Source organism: Pholis gunnellus (genome assembly GCF_910591455.1).
Source record: "Pholis gunnellus genome assembly, chromosome: 17".
NCBI lineage: Eukaryota > Metazoa > Chordata > Actinopteri > Perciformes > Pholidae > Pholis > Pholis gunnellus.
Window position 1 is genome coordinate 1676637 of NC_136544.1, and position 22582 is coordinate 1699218.

The window sequence follows — 22582 nt, forward strand, 5'->3', positions numbered from 1 at the left end:
CAAAACTAAGCAAAAAGGGTGGGAGTGTGTTGGCAGGCTATAACCCACTTTAACCATCTATCACCAAGAGCTTATCTCTTTCTGCCTCCAGTGAATTCCAGCTCTCAACTTCCAGCCAATGCTGTCAGAAATGAAGCATACAATTATTAATTTCCAACATGTGGAGGAAGAGACTCTCCAGAAAGGAGGTCGGGAATTGAAAGACATAACTGGGTTTGTTTAAGAACACCAAGGAGGAAAATATGTTTAGTATCTTGAGCTGACCTTCATTTAAGTCCTGTTGCATTTCTATGTGACATGGATTTACAAATGACTGTCATTGTTCCTTCTAATTACCTTTATTGCACATGTGTATTTAACACATGCCATAGTAAAACATTATTTGAATAAATAGACATTACATTGTGTTTTCCACAGTCGTTCCTGTCACACAGGACATTATGATAGAGAATTGTCGATTGTAGAAAGTATTGATAAATTAATTTAACTGTATAGATGAAGGCAGTGGTGGGCCGTCAGGGCCAGCAAGGCCTTCTCCGCTGGCCTAGACAGAGTCACAAAGTTATAGCTATTTTATAATTTAATAATTTTTCATAAATACACTACATGTATTATAATTCCCATTATCTTTTTTTTTTTGCACAGCTACTATCTTCGTCAGTTGCTCTGCTTCCAGTGCAGCTTGTTTTAAGTAGAGCTTTTATCCAATCAGATTTCACCTCTGTGTCTCTAGGTAAGAAGAGAGGCCTGCAGACTCACCAATGAATCCCTTTGCAGTTTAAGTGAATGGGGACGATATTGTTAATTGTCATAGTGTTCAACCAATCAGATCTTTAGTTTGACATGTTGGGCGTATTCTTTGACGTGCCAGAGCCTTCTAGCTGGCCTATCCATACATGATTGGTCAGTGGCTAGCGTGACATGTTGGGCGGTGACAATGCCAATATCTGCTGCCTCTGTCGAGCGGACATTTTTAGTCCTCAAAACGCATTAAAACATATTCAAGGAATACAACTGGGGAGGCTCGACTGTCTTCACTGGCGTCCATGAATTGAGAAGGACTTTTTACTTGAAGTAAAACAGGTGACACAACCGTGAGATTAAACTCTTTATTAACAAAGAAAGGAGGATGGACTTTGTCTTTAAATAGTCCATCATATTTAAAGATGGAAACTAATGCATTGTACAACTACGCATTCTCAGTGACACGAGTGTAGTCAATGTTACAAGAACTTCAAATTGAAAAGGTGACAAAGGAGGAGAATGACGTGTATGTTTAAAGCTCTGGTAAGTGAATTGCTTCTGTTTTTACATCTGCAGTAGCTTTAATATGGTTGTTTATATATTATTATTTGTACAACTTGTTTTTATAAAGATGGATTTTTGTTTGGTTTTATATGTGATAGGAACTATTCTTACGTCCAATGTTGCCCTGAGGACACATTTACCGTTCTGCACTGTCATGAACGAGCAGCGGGGGATTTTTCAAACAACTTGAACCCATTCCCACATTTACTCTTTATACACCATTTTTAATCAAATGTTGTGCTGGTCACAGACATGTGTCTTTGGAATCCAACACACTTACACATTTGGCTCAAAGAGCCGTAGAGCGAGTATTAGTAATTTTGATCGTTAAAAAAATTGGAGTTAAGCCAAGCCCTGTTTCCTTGACTGACACAGGGTTGAACTACGAAGCACTTCACATCCAGGGACATCAGCCGTAAACAGACGCTACGCTATTTTGTCAGAAGTGTAACAGCAGGCAGACAGGGGTGAGTATTGATAGTACTGTGGGACCGGAGGGGGAACAAAGAGATGGAGACCAAAGTGAACAAGAGGGAACATTGGAGGAAGAAAAGAGAATATCTTCTGGCATCAGCAGGCAATGTGGTGGGTCTGGGCAATGTGTGGCGATTCCCGTACCTGTGCTATAAGAACGGAGGAGGTAAGGATGGATTGTGTAAAGGAATGGTCAGGTCAATACATTTAAAATAAAAATGGATATACATGAGTTTAACTAATCGATACTCACCCTATTTTACAGGCATGATTAAAGTTGCACTTGTGTGTACTCACTTGTGATTACATGAACTAAAATGTAATCATTCAAAAAGCATTTTACAAAATGTATACTCATACCCTACTCTGTATGAATTCTCTGTATTAGCCACATGGATAATTGGGACTAAAATATTTGTATTTGTGGGCAGCTCGATTTTATCAGCAAAAAACATGAAACTGTTTCTAAGTCTGTTCCTAAACATTGTATGCATCTATTCTAATGTATCTATTAAAATGCATTGGCAGCAATTGGGTGCTTTTGACTGGGGTCCCCCAGGGTGCCCACACATTATAAATAATTATTTAAAAAACACTTGTGGTGGCAATTTCTGTCAATGAAAGCACACCAAGTCAGGTCTTGTCTTACTGTAAGTTTAATTCAGAATCTGCAGATCACAACACAGTCAAATGAATGAGCTGAGTGAATGAGCCATGAGCACAGGAGGTGTCAGTTTTTCAAACTAACAAACCATGAGAACCGAGATGCTGTCAGTTACACAAAACTGTTGCAAAATAGCATCTTCAGAACATCTTATCCCGTCTTTGAGTATTAAGAAAGGCACTAACAGCTTGCTATTTTGCAGAGGTATAGCATGTATTTACAGAGAAGTAACACGTAAGGTTTCTTTGCATTTTCTGCTGGTTCACTGTGTTAAAGGATAAAATGGGGGTCAGGAAAAGTATAATGACCAGTGTGGGCCTGAGGTACTGAAGAATACATGGGGTCTGGAAATTTCAATCAGAAAACAGAACGACAGAAAACAATGATATGATGCATTAGGGGGGAAAATGACTGACATTCATGAACAATTTGAATGATAGAATAAAGCAGCTGTGAGATATGACCCTCTGGGGCCTGCAGGGACCCTATTGGTAGGATGACGGTTGATCGATTAACAGGAAAGTAATTGCATGATTAATCCATAAAGAAAGTAATTGTCAGTAGAAGCATTACATTGGATCAAACACTGTCACTAACTTTATCACCTTTCACTTTGCAAAGCATCACTGGTCAGGTGTGTTTATGTGTGTGCAGGTGTCTTCCTGTTGCCTTACTGCTTCTTTGCTGTGCTGTGTGGCGTGCCACTCTTCCTGCTGGAGACTGTGATTGGTCAGTATACACAGGAGGGCGCTGTCACCTGCTGGACCAAGTTCTGCCCACTGGCTCAAGGTAATACATTGAGTATTTGTATTGGAAATATTATGCTATTCACAAGTTCTGTTGGTTATGGTTGGCAAAACCAATTACTCATGGGAAAAAAACCACGCATACAATCATAGTGACTGAAACAGAACAATTGACTTGACTAATCCAGAACAACACCTTGGTTAAAATATCCTGATTATATAGATACATTTATACCTCATGAATGGACCCTGTACCTACACCATTTTAAGCAGTTGTAAAACCCCAACTAAAGAAACAGTACCAAGATGGCAATGCACTGACCAACTATAGGCTGATAGCCAATATTCCATTTAATAGTGAGATACTAAAAAAGGTGAGTTTCAGTGCAAATTGTCTAAAAGACAATAATACCCCGGAGGACTTTCAATCAGGCTTCTAAAGCCTGAAACTGCTTTTACAACTACATCAGCAACCTCAGATTTAATTCAGTCGATAAAAGTAAGGTCTCAATTCCTGTCCTTTTAGACCCATAAATAGATGGACTGTACTTGTAAAGCGCTTTTCTAGTCTTCCGACCACTCAAAGCTCTTCAACACTACACGTGTAGCCCATTCACACACTCATAGATGGCAGGGGCTACCATGCCACCTGCCCATCAGGACTGTAATCATTCATACCCATTCATACTCCCACAGCCACAGCAATTAGTGGTTAGTGTCTAGCCCAAGGACACATCGACGTGGACTAGCAGAGCCGGGGATCAAATCGCAGATCCTCTTATTGAAGGACGACCCTGAGCAATAAGTTCTTAAAGTCAACTGAGGACAAAACTGAAATCCTACTAATCTGCCCTAAAACAAAAAGAGAAATGCAGTTTAATAATAGTGATTATTATCATTATCATGTAATGAACAATTTACAATAAGAAAATATTTTAAAAAGAAAGCTAAAACGTATCTCTTCACTTTAGCCCTGCACATACAACAACAATACGCCCTGGTTTAGCTTCAGCAGGCCGAGGAGGAGTCCTACAGCAGTGGGGACAGAACCCTTTACAACCAGGTCGGGAACACACTGACAAACGAGATCAGGGTTGTAAAAAGACCATGAATGTGTTTTAACAAGCCAACAACATAGTTCACACGCTCTGATTGCAACGTCAAACAGCTAGCCCCAGGTTATAGCCGACATAGACATAAATCCTGCAGTGAGGTTACACCCTCGGAATGACATTCTAAGATGGCTGAAAATGCTTATTTCAGTGTAATCAAGACCTGGTGAATTTGCGTCTGGCGTGAAATTGTGAAGAGGCTGTTCTTGCTTTCGGCCTCAGACGCCTAGGTACTGATTTCCAATTGATGTCAGGACTTTAAACTTTTATCGTTTAAGTTTAATACGTCTCAAATTACCTCCACTGAAGTTTCTAAGAAAAATCTAATTTATCTAATTGACTCACCTGCATTATCTGTCTCGGGGCTTTCTGATGTTGACTTTTAGGATATTATAAGTGAGGTTTGGTACACTTTCTATATTCACACTGAAATAAAACAACAGAAGAACTGTTGCATTCATCTTAGGTTGGCTTAAACTCGACGGTGTACCTGGACATTATTCACAGTATTATCAAGGTGTTGCCATGGTCATGTTTCTCAATTATATATTAAAATATAGATTAACCTGGGGTCTTATGGATGTTCTCTCTCTCCAGGGACTGGCTATTCTATCATGATTATCCAGCTTTATAGCAGGCTCTACAGTATTATCCTGGCCTGGGCCCTCCTCTACCTCATCTATTGTTTCAGAGACCCTCTGCCATGGGCCACATGCAACCATCCCTGGAACACAGGTCAGTATGGGAAGAGGGTGGTTGCATGTACAGCCTGTACAACAAATCTCTTTGATAGATCTCACTCAAAAGTGTTTTTAATTAACATGTGCTATTATTTCCTGAGAGCCCAATTCAGTCAGAGTCCCCTTTACCTTAATCTGATAGCAAATGAACATGTTGGTCTCCTGTGTGCGCACCCTGGTCACTGTAATGTCAAAGTCCTGACGGCAATCTTACTAAGTCTGACCTGAAACATTACTGTCACAAGTTCAACACATTGAAAGTGAGAGTCTAGTGCCTCATCACTGAAATGAATATAATATCTCAATCTTCAGCTGTTATGTACAAAGAAAATAACATCAGTTTAATAATCTATGAAACAGTGTTAAAAAGGTCGTTTAATAGATGAAGTGAATTGTTTCAACTTTGATGAACATAAGTCATTGATAGTGCTGACCTTTGAGGGGACAGACTGTCGGAAGCTCTTGTGTTGAACCATTCACTTTGAATGAACGTCCTGTCAGAGTGTGAACTGTTCATAAAAGAGACATGGTGTGGAGACAGTTATGAGACAGGAGTCGATGCTACAAATAAGCTTATCGTCAAGTTGACGACTAAGCTAAGCTAGCAAGCTTACGCATTTCACTTTCGCAAACTCAGCTTCTCCACATTAGTCGACTTGCCAGCAATGTGAACCCGGGCATGTTGAGTAGGCCTTCCTCAAGGTTTTATGTTATAAATCAATAGATTTGGTCACCAGTATTTAGAAACTGCCAAATACTAACTTGCAAATGTGGGAATAGTTTGTCTGTTCCTCCTTTCAGTTCAATTCAATTTATTTTTTTATCGCCCAAAATCACAAATCACAAATTTGCCTCAGAGGGCTTTAAAATCTGTACACATGTGACATCCTCTGTCAGGACCCTCACATCAGAACAGGAAGACCTTACCCAAACCTCTAACGGGGAGCCAAAAGGAAGAAACCTTAGAGAGAGGAACAGAGGAGGGATCCTCTATCAGGAGGGACAGAAGTGTGATAGATGTCATGTGTACAGAATGAACAACATAACAGAGTTACACATTCAATGCATATGACAGAAATGATTCATATAATGAGAGTAGTAAGTGTAGCGGACCCCAGCCGGACAATGGTGAAGCTTACTGATGTTTCCAGAGGCCTTTATTCTTGTTCAACTTTTATCCTTCTTTTGATGAACAGAATTATATGTTTCTCCAGAAAAACACCGTAAGAGCTACGGAACAGATACAACATAAATGAGCTCTTACGAGTTTAAACATTCAGGAAATTACATTTAAATGTACATGGGAGCATTAAACAAACAATAAACACACACACCTTGTTCCCGTTCCAGCTAGGTGCTTAACCGTTAATTAAGAAACTGTTATTTCAGAAGAATATATTTTATAACACCTTTTAGTCTGCACCGTCAATTTTAGTACTTATGCGAAGTCAAGTTACAATACTCTGACGAGATTTAGATCCGTTTCCGATTTAGCCAAAAAGGACTTCAAAATAAAAGACCCAAAACGTAAAAAAGGCACTTACAAAATAAAAGCTCGCAGGAAGTGATTAACTTAGTGTAGCGAGCAAAGTAAAAGGTTTGTAGGAAATAATCACATAACCTATTAAGAGTCCTTTACACTCCCACCAATCATGAGTAAATAATGTAACTGTATACAATTTACATTAGGCACGAGTGATTTTTAACTGAAAATGACCTTCCATATACAAATAAGAAAGTGGAAAAGCTTCTTAAACTAAGTGAACTCACAAGCTTTTGGAGAGAATATTGTGAAGCATATTTGAGTGAGCAGGTTTAATCAGTCTCCAGTAGGTGAGTAAATGTGGGATGTGGTGACATTATCTAGTTGAGTTAGATCTTTTCTCCACTGTTCCCATGGCGGACGAAACTCATCTGGGAGAAGATCGTCCCCACTTGTTCCTTGCCTACAAATCTTCTGAAGAATGACATTTGCCTTGAGCAGAACTGGCGCCACAAATCTGAGAGGATCATACAGTGAGGCCACTGTCGATAGAATGCCGCGACGTGTTGCAGGCTGGTCCTTAAGTCGATCCAGCTTTCTTGCACGATAAATGCCATGATGTGGAATGTACCGTTTCTCACCTTCACTCCCACCATCTACGATCTGCTCTGCGTCTCCTCTTTCGATGACCTCTCCCATGAATTTGACATACTGCTCCTTATACCTTTCGTTCCGTTGCAATTTCCTTTTCAGGTGGTTGAGGCGTATGATGGCTGAATCCTTATTGTCAGGTAAGTTGGGTCTGCTTTTGAAAGGCAGAGGCATTTCGTAGTGGCCATGTGTATTTTTCCGTATGCTCTCATCTAGCTTGTGGAGAAAGGTGATGTCGTCTTGTGACAATGTTTTACAGTCTTCACTGCCATCCTTGAAGTCGGATTCTAGAATTCGAATAGCATCTGCAGGTGTTACCAGAGGTAACTCTTTAACTGTGATTCTGTGACACAAGCCACTTCTGCTCAGTGACTCATGGCTTTGTGAGGAGCGCCCCACAATAGACCATCCTAGATCCGTCCGTACAGCATAAGGTTCCTCATCTCCTCCTAGAATGACTTGTCTTGGTGCCATTGCTCTGGAACAGTTGTAGCCTATCAGAAGTCCTACTTCACAGTCCTTTAGTGGTTGGATTTTGTCAGCTATTTCTCTGAGGTGGCTCCATTGTTTAGCCTTCTCACAAGTGGGAATATGAGCACGGTTTATAGGTATGCAGTCCTTTGTGTAGGCAACTGGAAGATCAACCTGAATGGATGAATTGTATCCTCTCACACAAAGGCCAGAAACACACTCACTTGGGAGAACTGTGTTCTTTCTAGTCATGGTGGTCAACTTCAACTTCACTGGATACTTGTCAGCCGCTAAACTGTCACTCACTTCTTGGTCGATGAATGTGGTATCGCTTTGAGTGTCGAGTAGAGCGTAGACAAGCTTCTCAGCCGTAGGGTTGTGTTTAGATGACACCCACACACGCATTACCATTGATGTGTAGGATGAGCCTTCACCTGCTACACTGAGGGACATTGCAGTGACACCTTGATTTGTCCCTGTTTCTGATGAAGACCTTTCCTTTCCATAGCTGTAGTCATGAAGGACTGTAGGATGCCTTCCTTTGCAGTTGTCACAGAAGTGACGGTGACGACAGTCTTTTGCACTGTGGCCAGTTTTTAGGCATCCATAGCAAAGTTTATTCTCCCTTACGTAGTACCGTCGCTCTACCAACAACATTTCCATGAACTTGGGACATGTATGTAGCTGGTGTCTATTATCTTCACAGAGAATACAGGGCGTTTTAACTTGTCTCTGATCAGACCTTTGGTTTGCATTGTCTGTAGCTGTGTGAGTGGTGAGAACACTGGCCCTGTCTCTCTTTGTGTCTATGAGATTTCTCTTTTCAGTGTTAGAGTCTGATGTATGAAGAGCATGGAAAGATGTAATTGGATTGCAGGCAATCTCAGCTTCAGTTGACACAAAGATTGCAAAGTCCTTGAAACTTGGAAATTCTTGTTTCTCGTTTAGGCTATGTGTGACTTGTCGGTTCCAGCTTGAAGCTGCCCAGTCTGGTAGTTTACGGGTGAGCTTCTGGTTTTCCTCACAGTCATTTAATATGTCGAGACCCTTGACATGAGGCATGGCATCTTGACAAGCACTCAGAAAATCTGAGAAGCTTCTGAGTCCTTGAGCATCCTTAGCTTGAATCCTTGGCCAATTGGTGAGCTTCTCTCTGAATGCTCTCTGAATGGTGAATGGCTGGCCAAAGCGACGATTTAGCTTGTTCCAGGCATCCCGATAGGCCTCATTATCGTTTCGGAAGAAAGTCCCATCTAGCACCTGACGTGCTGGACCACCAACGTATTTCTTCAGATAGTATAGTTTTTCAGCTGGAGCGATCGCCCTTTGGTCAATGAGTGAGGTAAATGCTGCTTTCCATTCAATGAATTGCATTGCGTCACCACTGAAGATGAATGGCTCTGGAAGAGGGAGCCTATTTAAGGCTATGCTGTCTTGAAAGACCTGAGCAAGAGAGGAAATGTCTGTATGAGAGGGTGTTGCAGCATGTGAAAGAGGGAATGTGGTTACAGGCTCATTCCTTGTGTCCTTGTTCCTTTCGTTGTTAAGGCAGTCAGCGGCTTCACGTTCCATTTCCTTATCGTACACCTTCAGTTTGGCTTGAGCCGCCCGCACCTCCTTCTCTGCCTGCAATCGCTCCAACTCCCGCTTTTGTGCCTCTAGGGCCTTCCGTTGCTTTTTGCCTTTCTTCTGCTACCATCATCTTATAATTTGCTTCCTTCACTGCAAGTTCAGCAGCTGCATCCACACGCTTAGCTGCCGTGGACGAAGTTATGGAGTGGTGTTCAGATTTGCTGTGACTTATAGAAGAAGCAGCAGATCCGTAGACAGACTTTGCACAGTCACGGTGGAGCAGTTCATGAAGGCGGTGTCTTTCCTGGTCCTCATTAAACTCACCTACTTCGTCAATTGCTCTACTATAGGCGATACTGACAATTTCCGTGGTAATTGATTCACACGTATCCACTTGTCTTCTCACATCAGTGGAAGGTGTGGCGAGATCTCGAATCTCGAAATACATGTTCATAATGTTATCCTTACTTTTCTTCAGCTCTTCAATGAGTGGCCAGAGCTCGCTCTCTGGCATATACGTCTTCAGCTGATCTCTTGCTTTACGCACATTGAGCTTCCATTTCTCATACATTAAGAGCAGCCTTTTTTCCATTCTCTTGGCTTCTTCACCTTGCAACGCAAGCATTTTCTCTGTAGGGTTCCGTGCACGTTCAGAGCGTCGAGGACCTTCAGGCTGGTTATCATTTTTGTCAAGATTGTCTTTCAGACAGGGTCTCTCAGATACATCTGTCAGTGAGAGGAGCTCGCTCTGCTTATCTTGAAGTTCCTCAGTGTCCTTAACGCTACTTGACTCTGACATCATGAACTAAATCTCTTAAATTATTTAGTCAATAGAAAAACCTTTAAACAATTATAAAACCCTTGCAATAAACAGCATGAACTTATAACATCAGATCAACCATAGAAAGTAACGCAGTTGCGTTCGTGTGCATATACTCAAATAACTGTAAATATTCAGGTAAGTACCGTGTTAACCCAATTCTAAAAGGTAGTTGGAATATAGCATTCAAAGTAGTACAATTTTACAATTAATAAGAGTCCATATGAATGTAAACAACAATGTCTTTCCTTTGCTGTAGATGAGCAGGTCAGTATGAAATGTTCACTGGTTCAGTCTACAGGCTGTTCATGTGGAGCTCACCTTATTTCCTTATTTGAGTACTGTGGACTGTGGGTAATAAAGGGGGGGGGGCAATGTCAATGAATGTGACCGTACTTGACCATTGCACCGAATCCCTGAGACCACTACCAGAATTGCCGAAGTCGATCAAGTGCTGGCACGCGGGCACACACGCTAGATGAATCCATGTTGACAGCATGTGGCGACGTAGCAGCAGCAGGTAGCCGTGAAGACCCTCCGTCACGGCCCGTCATGGAGGCAGCAAGTCGTCAGATCGGTGAGGGCCAAGCTCTTACTGTAGCGGACCCCAGCCGGACAATGGTGAAGCTTACTGATGTTTCCAGAGGCCTTTATTCTTGTTCAACTTTTATCCTTCTTTTGATGAACACAATTATATGTTTCTCCAGAAAAACACCGTAAGAGCTACGGAACAGATACAACATAAATGAGCTCTTACGAGTTTAAACATTCAGGAAATTACATTTAAATGTACATGGGAGCATTAAACAAACAATAAACACACACACCTTGTTCCCGTTCCAGCTAGGTGCTTAACCGTTAATTAAGAAACTGTTATTTCAGAAGAATATATTTTATAACACCTTTTAGTCTGCACCGTCAATTTTAGTACTTATGCGAAGTCAAGTTACAATACTCTGACGAGATTTAGATCCGTTTCCGATTTAGCCAAAAAGGACTTCAAAATAAAAGACCCAAAACGTAAAAAAGGCACTTACAAAATAAAAGCTCGCAGGAAGTGATTAACTTAGTGTAGCGAGCAAAGTAAAAGGTTTGTAGGAAATAATCACATAACCTATTAAGAGTCCTTTACAGTAAGTGTTGTGGAAATGTATCATATCGTTCTTTTAGATATAACTTGTATCGCTTAAACCTGCATATATGTAGATGAGGCCAACCAGACTCATTTAAAACCTAACGATAAATGATCTCATAGGTATTTCACCACCTAACCCTGTTCCCACGGAAAGGCTGGGAACCGGTCTTGGTGTGTGCAGCGGCACATAGAGGAGGAAGACGTCTGCGAAGGGGGGGTGAAGGGAGGAGATGAGATAATGTGCATAGACTCTGTTTTTGTCTATTCCTTGTTGTTAGACCTCCGAACCATCTGTGGGGAAAGAGCTCTATCCATTCAGCTGAATTATCATTAGTGTCTGTTAAATAAATATGTTTTTTTATTTTAAGAGTTTTCTCATCTCGATTATTTTTCACAGGGAGGTTAAAAAGATTATTTTCCACGACAGTAAGTATAATAATGATGGAAAAATGATGACTACTAGTAATAACAGCAGGGGATATAGTAGAATAACAATGATAACAAAAACAGCAATGGTATCGGCAATAGCAAGCAATGTGACTACTAGTAATACAGATAGTAGCAGTGGGTGTCATTTAGGACCATGGCAGGAGGCAAGACCACGGTCCAGATATAACCACGATCCACAGAAACCTGCGAGGTAGAAAGCACAAAGACTCCATTGTGCTTTCAGTGTGCTCTGTCTTCATCAGAATCTACATTCCTGTCGTCTTGCTTTGAACGTGTGTGTTGCAACATGTATTATTATAGCTTGGAGGTGGTGCTATGTTCAGCTGGGCCCACAGGGCGTCACATAAAGAGGAAAATGGCTTTTTGGAACATACATTTCCAGCAAGAAAAAAATCAAGAGGGTGGTCTTCTTTCATAACTAATGGGTCTCTAAACACACAGGGGACATGTCAAATTTTGCTAAATATCTGACCTTAGACTGCTATTGTTTTCCTTTTTCCCATCAAAAGTTGAAGTAGATAAATAAAAACATATTACTTAAGTCTTACTCCCCAAAATGTATTATCTGCATCATTGAGGCTTTTCTTAAAACCTGCATTCTTCCTTGCCTGTTGGCACATTGCTGTTTCATTAGAAGAAATTACAACCAACTGACATGTCACATTATGACGACTATTTGAGTAACTGTGGTATGGACCTGACCTTCCTATCTACAGACAATTGTGTGGACCTCACCTCTGCAAACTGGACTGCAATACACAGTGGCAACCTGACTGCAAACCGGACATCTGGAAATCCTCCCAAGTCTTCAGTCTCTTTGTTCTGGGAGTGAGTCAGTGTTGTCCCATCAAGCTTATGATACATTACATAGGGTAGCAGTAGTCAAACAACATAATTCTTCTTGTGTACAGCCATCAGTGACTGTTTGGTATCCCCATGCAGGAGAGGAGTGTTGTCCATGTCTGGGGGAATAGAGGAGGTTGGTGCAGTAAAGTGGCAGTTGCTGCTGTGTCTCCTGGCCTGCTGGGTGGCCTGCTACTTCTGTGTCTGGAAAGGAATCCGTTCCACAGGAAAGGTAAATGTGTGTGAGGATTCAAGTGCCAAAACTGTCTTCTATAAAACAATTATTACCCCGGCAGTTACAAAGTTGAGGTTTGAAAGCTTCATTCTTCCAAAACATAAGGGTTCGAACTCTTCAATTATCTATTTTTGCACATAATGTCCACTTCACGGTGGACTTTTTAAAAGTATAGCAGAAATTGATGGTAACATGACTATGAAAATACAAAAATGGAAGTTAGTACAGGTCAAAATTAGTACAACAAATGTACTTATTTTCCACAGAAAATGTCACGTCACTTTAGTTGTAATTGACAAATGAAGAGAATTTGGAATTAGAGGCACCTACAATAGTGGCAGTAGATTTAAACAAGTGTCAACCAAATACCAGTGAGGGTACGTTTGCAGTCATTTGCATCAGTTTATTACTGTACATCTTGAATTTTTTTTTTTTTTTTAATTATTTGTTTGATGTTGTTATAAACAACTAAACAGCCTTCATAAGGTACCATAGCACTGCATGTGCTAATACAATGTAAAATGAGTGAGCTTATCAAAATGAGCAGCATCCACATATTGTTCATATCCATTTGAACTTGTAATATGACATTAAAAGCAGCAGGACTGTTGAAGTGTGTGACATTCTTCAAACATACAGACCTATTTAAACGAAGTAACCATCACAAACAGGAAGGTGGGAGCAGTGTTTATTTAACCTGATGCAGTAATAGTATATAGCCGGCAATTTTTCAATTAGCCACTGAAATTTGCAGGTGGTGTATTTCACGGCTGTGTTCCCGTATTTGACGTTGGCCATACTCCTGATCAGGGGGTTGACGTTGCCAGGAGCCTGGGGGGGTGTGGTCTACTACCTGTACCCAGATCCTTCTCGCCTGGGAGACCTTCAGGTGAGACACTGCAGACAAAATTTGCAACTTTACAGTGTCTAGATAGTTTGAGTTTGAGCATGTTTTTCTTTACTTATGTTGATTTAAGTGTCACACCTAACTGAATTAACTAACATTTTTTCACAACGTAGCTGGCCAATCAGGATGTGCCTACATCAATATGTGTGAATCCTACAGTATATAAAGCAGCACACCTTGCTTCTGAGCCATACTTTTCTCTTCATGGAATGGCAATTTGCCCATGTACTGCCTATCTCAACGGAGGGAGTCGACGCTTCAAGAACTTTGTCAGTGCTCGTCGTGTCTCGATTTGTTTTCGCTGCCTGTGGTAATTCCTGTTGAGATGCCTGCTCTGTCAGGGTATTTATTTTGTAAAGCCCAAAATCACAAATCACAAATTTGCCTCAGAGGGCTTTCTTGAGACACCAGAATAGTTTGACAACATTGTTAACTGAGAGTCCAGCTAGCTGCAGATGCTAGACATTCCGCTGACTGCCCAGCCTGACGCTACTGCGTCCTTGACTCAGACTGTGTCAGTGGTCCCAACTCACAACAGACATAAAGGGTTACACCACGCATTCTTCCTGCTTTGCAAGAAGACAGGAGATTTCCAACATGTGTTGGATCTTTGCATCCTAAACCGATGCTTTGCCTGCAAGGCTTTCCGCATGGTAGCCACTGCACTTCAGCTGCTGTGCAATCCCGGCATAAGGGGCAATTCTTTTATCTTAAAGACATGTGGTGGAACTGCTGGGGCTCTTGCACATGTGATACCTGCAGAGGTGCTTTGCCAGTCTATATTTGGATGCTGGGGGTACAAGCGAGGCTTGGTTACCATTTCCCCCTCACTAACGTGGTGGGAGGGGACCTGCCTGGTCGAGTGGCAGGTGATCCACGGTCCTGATAGAGGACCTAGCTGTAGGCAGTGTTCTTGGTTCTCCAACACTTCAGGCCCCTGATACGGAGAGGGCATGTTGTTCAAAGGCTGCAACATAAATGGGAGACCGGACAAGTGTGAAAATATGAAATAAACATTTATTTAAAGGATAATATTGACTACACAAAACAAACATGGAGAGTCATAATCAGTCATGTCAGCATGTGTGGAAATGTCTGAAACAAACTAAAAAAAAACAGCAGCCGTTCAGCTCATCAGCTGATGATACACATCCTGAAAGAAAGAACAGAGACAGCAAGCAGGACACAGACCCCTAGTGGAAGGTAGGGGTCATAACAATGTGTTGGTGAGGACCAACTCCACACTATTGTGGCCTACACCAATAGACAGAGCAAAGTTTTATGGACTTGTATATAGTCTTATCTAGTCTTCCGACCACTCAAAGCGCTTTAACACAACATGTCGTCATTCACACCCATTCATACACTGATGACAGGGGCTATCATGCAAGGTGCCAACAGCCCATCATTACTATATATACATATGATACACTGCAGGCACAGACCCTACAGGCAGCGTGGCAGTGTCTCTTGGGACATGTTGGTTCCTTTTCACGGTGTCTGCTTGCTGAAACGCTAGGACTTAAAAGGTGGATGTGTGTCGGTTGTGTTGCACCTGACCTCCCTTCTGGGCTTGCTACACTTACATCTATCTCTATGTGCTCCTCGATGACCCTGGTCATGTGGTGTGCAAGGTTTCCACCCACTTGTCTTTTTGACCCCTGCTGGCCATCTTCAATTACATTCTACCTGGGTTGGCTGGGGGCCCTACTTCTCCAGTGTGGCGCCTAGTTTTAAAAAAAAGTTGGTGGGCTGCAACTAACCTTTAGTTTGTCATTGTGGTTAGGTTGATGTTATGTTGCAGCAGAGCGTCCATCCATCGGGCTCCCCCCACCGTACCCATAGAGTGCAGTAGAGGGAAGGTTACACTATTGTAAGGGGGCCTAGGGGGCCCTGCCACTACTACGCTGCTCACTGAAATAGTGTAGCTCAGCAGCGGGGGGGGGGGGGGGGGGCTGCCTTATATACTGGGTCCGCACGACTGGCTACACACTTGAACAGATTTTGAAGTGTGTGAACGCGTGCTTGTGATTAGAGGAAAGTATCACCCATAGAGTCCAGTAGAGGGCCCTTACAGAACTATATCATATCAGGTTAATATCGTATCCTTCGATACAACAATAGCCCCCTGTGACACACTGTATTCTGAATACTGATTACACGTTTTTCTCTGCTCATCAGGTGTGGATGGATGCTTGTTCTCAAGTCCTTTTCTCTTATGGTGTTGCATCTGGAAGCATAATCACACTGGGAAGCTACAACAAATTCAGCAACAACTGTTACAAGTAAGCCATTCAATTAGTAGTCCCACAAATGCATTGTGGAATTTGTGTTATTGAAATTTTGCACAACACAGTTCAAGTGTTTTCAGTCCTCACAATATATTTTATATTTGTGTATCTGTTTTGTTCATATCTTTGGGTCCAGCCACTTCTGAAATACAATCGACACTCTTGAATCCATCCTTTATGTGGTATCTCCGCATAGGTTTTTCACATTACTTCAAACATTTCACATTAATGAAGCTCAAATCTTCTGTTTATTCTTTTTGTATTGTGTTGAAGACCTCTGATCTAAAGTGATGCTCCTTACCTGATTCTGGAAATGGTTTTATCATCTTAGGGCTGGTATCGCCTTCAGAGATCTCAGAGATGAAAACTAAAACTTACAGGGCTAGATATATCTAAGGGCAATAAGAACGATGGTGGCGATACACCAAATCTGGCCAACAAACGAAAAGACAGGACAGAACCAAAAACGGTCCGGCTTGCCAAGGCAGGTGGGCGAGGCTTGGGTCTGGCTTGAGTATTTTCAATATGGCGGCCGGTATATCTCCACCTTAACAGTAGGACAGCCTAGTCTCTGTCCGAGTATTCTGTCAGCCTTGTCCCAGTCAATTCAGCTCTGTATGCTCAGCTCTCTGTGTGTGTGTGTGTGTGTGTGTGTGCAGGGATAGTCTGTGGTTATGTGTGCTCAATAGTGGCACCAGCTTTGTTTCCGGCTTCGCAGTCTTCGCAGTTCTTGGCTTCATGGCCCATAAACAGGGAATTCCCATCAACATGGTGGTTGAATCAGGTATGATTTTAAAGCACACCTGTGGCCTCTGTTTAACACGAGAATCAAATATACACAAAAGTCTAACAGAATGAGAGGACAACAATCTGAATGTCTCGTCTGTCCTCCCAGGCCCTGGGCTGGCGTTCATCGCATTTCCTCAGGCCGTAGCCATGATGCCCCTGCCCCAGCTGTGGGCCGCCTGCTTCTTCCTTATGCTCATTCTGTTGGGACTGGACACACTGGTAAGACCAAGCAGACGCATGACATGCTGTTGGTGTCCTGCACAAAGTATTCACTTAATGTATAACATTATGCTGCATTTGCAGAATTTCTTCCATATTCTTTTATTCAACATTTAAATATGCAGTGCAAATCTATGATCTCTACTCTTTGAGCCACATGAGGGAGCCTGAATATTAATTTTGTTCTGATAATTATAACCTACTTCGGGGCGACTGTGGCTAAGTGGAGAGCAGGGTCGCCCTTCAATCAGAGGATCAGAGAATCAGCGGTTCAATCCCCGGCTCCGCTCGTCGCTTGTCGATGTGTCCTTGAGCAAGACTCTTAACTCCCGTAGCTGTGCCTACGGTGTATGAATGTGGATAGTCTGATAGGCGGCACTTAGGGGGAATAATGACATGTAGCGTTAAAGAGCTTTGAGTGGTCGGAAAGACAAGAAAAGCTTACAGTCCATTCTAACATTGAATCTAATATAAAAGGCTAGCATACATTTGGATTGTTTTACTGATGAATGCACGCCTAAATGCAGGTATTTGGTCTCAATTATAAAGTATTTTACGTGTGTAAATGTTATCAATTACACATGCATAAACATTTTTAGATTTATCAAACGTATACCTCTTCAAAATTGCTGGTTCACCTATAAAAGATAATGAAAGGTGATGCGGAAATGGCAGTAAAACTGGTCAGGAATTATTATTTACACCAAAACTTTGAGCTCTGCTCACAAGTCATAGATAAAGCTTTATGGTATCAATATGTCCTTTTCAAAAACTAGGTGTAAATTTTAGTTTCACACAGGACATGGACAGCGGCCTCCTGGGGGAAAGTGTGACTTCCAGAGCAGTTGCTCCGAACGTCTAATATTGCAAAGCTTCACATTCTTCCTTACTATGAAAACTAAGCATATTCTATTTATTAGAATATATTACAATTGTTCATGATATAGTCAGTTCCTTTGCTACATTGTTCACCGTTTCTTAAAAGTGGACAGTAAATTGGTCCAGAGTCCTACAGGACTTGTTCTTTGACTCAGGGGCTGTGTGACTGAAAGTTTGTCTGTGGGAGATGTCACCACATTTGCTACCCTGATTATCCAAAAATGCTCCTCGTCTTGGTGTAAAGATTATTAACGGACAAATGAAAATTACTGAAAACAATAAGGGACCTTAAATAAGTCTTAATCACATATTAAGCTAAAAAGGCCTTACTAAAAACTCAAAAACTACACTATATCATCCTGAAAGGTCCTGTCCAACATAAACTAAGCAAGATAGTGGGATTTAAGTAGAGGCCACTGGTGGGAAGGCAGACTACACTGAGGAGCGACACAGTAATCCTCACAACGTAAATGGTGCAGTCCACACTCTTATCCCAGTGTTTATACTGTACATGCATGCATAAGGTGTAAGGACCTCACCACAGGTGCTTAGCCTCCCAACAATGGCACTCTACTTCACCTAAAGAAAAGGGAACAAAGTATCAAGACAGATAATACAAACCCAGTTGGTTTAACAATGTCAATGATTCAAAACTGTGAGGCAAAACAGCAGCAGGTGAACCTACACATGAAAGATGGGGATTAACAGGGCTCACCATGCTGCAAAATAATACAAATTAAGGTTGTGACTACTTACCAACTCAACACACCTGTTACCTGGAAAATAATCCAACACCAAAGGGTTTCATCGGTGATTGCAACTCTGCCATTCAAATTGTTGCTTTGGAAGGCTTTCTATGGGAGAACCCTCCTCCAGTCATTTAAACTACTGTACGTAGTGATAATGAAGACCCAGCCAGTCTCATCAAAATGCATGTTTGATGGAACAACTTGGTTAAATGATTCTCTATTCTGTCTGTTTGTTTGTGTATTAGTTTGCAGGTTTGGAAACTATTTCATCTTCAGTGGTTGACATGTTCCCAACACAGATGCGCAGACCCTGGCGCAGAGAAATCTTCCTCGTCTTCTTCTGCTCCATAACCTTCCTTGTACAGATCCCTCTCACAACTGAGGTACTATACATGCCTGTGTAACCCAACATGACAGAAATACATAGAATGACCACAGTACGTACTGCCAATTCATGAGCCTCCACCACAGGAAACAGTTTACCAACGTTCAACCAACAAACTATTTTGTTAGGTTTAGGCAACAAAACGACTTAGTTTAAGAAGGAAAGACCATGGTTTGAGATAGAATTAGGGTTCCATGCTATTGTTCCGAAACCTCAATAGTTTGACAAATATCCCATTGGACCGAATGCCCATTTGTCCGACAGCCCTTTAATCCGAAAATAAACCTTCATTGGTCAGAAGGCCCATTGTGCCGAGAGTGCAAACTCTTTGCACAAGGATCAGAAGCACATGGCTGGCTTAGCATGATATTCTTACCCTGAACCAAACTAATGTCAGTTCTCCTGCTTAAAACTAAATAACCCAACCAACAAAGACAACAAGTTATAAAAGTGGTGGGCCACGCCCCTCGTCAGTAAGACAGAAAATCGGGAAGGTGCAATTACGTCATTCTGCATGATAATTAGCCATGGGCTTCTGAGAGGGTGTAATTTAAAAAAATCTAATTTGCCTTTTGGTTTTACATGGGACACAAACACCAGTCTCCTGGGTGACAGTCCTGGGTTTGACAAATCTATACACCACCGATTTTGATCACAGCATATTTTGGTGGAACCTGGGAATTAGCTTTTGTCCGCCACGACAAAGGGTCATATTTGACTCTCCATTGTCATTGTTTCTGGGGTGCTGGCACGTTATGTGTCACCACAGCGTAATGCAGCTGTGCTCATTTGTTTCTAAGATCAGGCTGGTGTAACCTTACACAACAGCCAACACTGCATATTCTGATATTGGAGCAGTATTTCAAGTGACACTACATATTTGTTCCCCTACTGTGTTGTGCAGGGAGGAGTGTACGTGTTCCAGTTGATTGATAACTATGGTGCTAACGGAGCATGTATATTATTTGTGTCTCTGGTCCAGTGTGTGGCTGTTGGCTGGGCTTTTGGTAAGTCGTATCAATACCATGTTGTTTCTGTATTCTGTAGTTCGCAGATGTAATAGTATGAACCAGCTTTCTAGCCAAGAGCTATTCATCCAACCTCAAGCTCTTTCCTGGGAACCATTTTAGGAACCCTTTGTGCGTTTCACTGGAGGAACAAGGGTCTAAATTTCAACACAGTATGATGTTAATATTTGACGATTCCAAACTTCCAATTTATGTTCAACGTTAACATTTAGTGCCAATGCTTGAAGTGGTGCTCCTGTAGTGTTAAAAAGGTGGAAAGATGGACACACTGACTTCCTGGATTCCCAGCTGGTTGCCTGGCAATGTTATAGTTATAGCTACATTAGCTACCAAAGCTGATGTAGCATTCTGTTCTTCCGTATACCAAGTACGTCACTCCAATATGGAAGAACAACAGATTTTGCAGCTGTGCCCCAGAGACCAGTAACAACTGCGGGCGTTTTTCACACTGTATACCTACTGTACCTCTGATAAGGTTGAAAATCAGAACTACACCCTGCCAAGACATAGTCCAGCACCTAATCCTCCATAAAACCATGTCGTTGTCGTTGAACACAATTGATTGTACAGATCCATGATCAGAGTTCATTTCTGAGTTCCTCTGACATAGTGACAAAATGTCCTTTTTTAGGTGCTGAATTAAATAGGTGCAAAGGGAAAAACAAGGAGATGTCAAATAAAAGATGATTATAACTTTCAAAGTTTTTCATTTTGAACAGATTGGTAAATGTATGAAGTGCTATAAATATATATATATTTTTTACTTTTTATTAACAAACAGTGTCATTTATTGATGTGTTATCTTTTTGACTATTCTAATAACATAATAAGATATTGCCTTTTGTTGGTTGGGGGTATGGATGGGGATCCATACACAAACGTACCATATTTCAATAAGTGGCTACAGGATAATCCATCAGTCTGACATACTGCTTCTACACCAGGAGGTCCTGTCCTTTGTTCCTAACACAAACTGTAATAATCATGCAGGGGCAGAGCGGATGTGTGATGCAGTTGAAGAAATGACAGGACAGAGGCCGTGTATTCTTTTCAAACTCAGCTGGCGTTACTTCACCCCTCTGATCTGCCTGGTAAGTTACACGCTGTTCACAGCTGCAGAAGAAGAAACAAAGTAGAAATGACATGAAATGAAGACAACTGTCGTGAGTGAGGCCAACAACAATAAGAATCTGATAAGAGTCTCTCCAGGGCCAGTGTGTCTCCTTTAAGACTAGATGTAACTGCATTTTATCCATTTTCTGAGCTCAGGAAATCAGTTCTAACTCTAAATATTTAGGAGCTCTAGAGAAGTCCTAACACAAGTTATTCCGTTAGAGGAGAGCTGTTTTTGGAACACTTGATGAAAATATGCTTATTCAACGGTTGTTTAAAAAAAACAAGAATCATAATTTTCTTATCAAATTTGTATCGAGACTCCTGTTCCTCTGCTTTTCTGTCAAGGTTTGCTTCATCTTGTTCTTTGTGGACTACCAGCCCCTGACATCCAGCAATGGCTATGTGTTCCCAAACTGGGCCTACTGTCTTGGCTGGGCCATGGCCCTCTCCTCTGTGCTTGCAATACCCATCTGGGCTGTCGGCAAGATCTGCCTATCAGAGGGCACCCTCACACAGGTAAGAGCACTAACTTTCTTAAGTAACCTTTGTACTTTTGTTTGTTTTATTGCCACAATATATATATTCATTTGATGATCATTTTAGTGTCCAATTGTCCTTTTTTCCTCTCCTCACCAGCGTGTGTTGGTCCTGTGGCGTCCGTGATCCTGTTGGTCACAAGACAAACAAAGAACATATTTTAAATAAAACAGAAATTAAACCAATGTCAGTCTTTTCCTTGCCATGTAATGAGCCAGTAAGAAATGTACTTCTGGATTACTGATGTCCAAATTGTATTTGCTCCGTATTGTTTAGTGGTCATGATTCATCTCGTGTGGTAGGCTTAGTTCTTTGCTTAAAACTCTGTATATACCGAATTTCTCAAACACCAACGTAGAGAATATATGAATCTGTTACGCTAACCATAGCCATTTATGGTTAGCAGTAGTCACTGTTCAGCTCTATTTACTTTTTACATGAATAACAAAGCTGAACATGTAAAAGTGGGGCTTGAAGAAGTTGAAGTCACCAGGATAAAACAAAAAAAAAGTATGCTAAACCTTATTGGTACTTGGTATTTCACCCGAATGTGTATGTTCATGAGATACGTTAGTTTTGTCCACTACTGTAGGTTTTAATTCGCACTATCCAGTCATGCCAACATTAGAATGTCATAACATGTGCCCCATATCATGTGCCACGTAGATATCGGATGCAATTTACTGGCTAGCTAACCGTTAGCTTGGTAACGTTAATGTTTGCCCCACGGAGCTTTAAAGAATGAAGTCACCCTAGTTCATTGTTACCGTGACTTGTTAATCCTAATGTTTAATCGTATAACCCTACCGTCACAAGTTTGTCACCTTAATCGTGGTTGTTTAATGTACAATGTGCCGGTTGAGTTGTGTATGTGTGAGTGAGAAAGAGATGTGAGTCAAGTATGATGTTCATGCACAGTAACTTCAATCTGTGCTCTATCTACGGGTTAAAAAAAAACACTCCTGATTTGTAAAGGCT

The 22582-nt window shown here is 41.5% G+C and overlaps 1 protein-coding gene across 1 annotated transcript; it reads left to right on the top strand.

Annotated features, from left to right (window-relative positions):
* Positions 1 to 1818: 1818 nt before the first annotated feature.
* LOC306709026 (sodium- and chloride-dependent GABA transporter 3-like) lies at positions 1819 to 21730 on the top strand (the record flags this gene model as incomplete). Its single annotated transcript, XM_079177038.1, has 14 exons — positions 1819 to 1948; positions 3101 to 3235; positions 4902 to 5039; positions 12343 to 12454; positions 12569 to 12701; positions 13459 to 13593; positions 15793 to 15896; positions 16562 to 16686; positions 16798 to 16910; positions 18784 to 18921; positions 19828 to 19930; positions 20942 to 21042; positions 21413 to 21583; positions 21704 to 21730. The coding sequence occupies 14 exons, from the start codon at positions 1819 to 1821 to the stop codon at positions 21728 to 21730; spliced, it is 1665 nt and encodes a 554-aa protein (XP_079033164.1).
* Between the last annotated feature and the right edge of the window lie 852 nt (positions 21731 to 22582).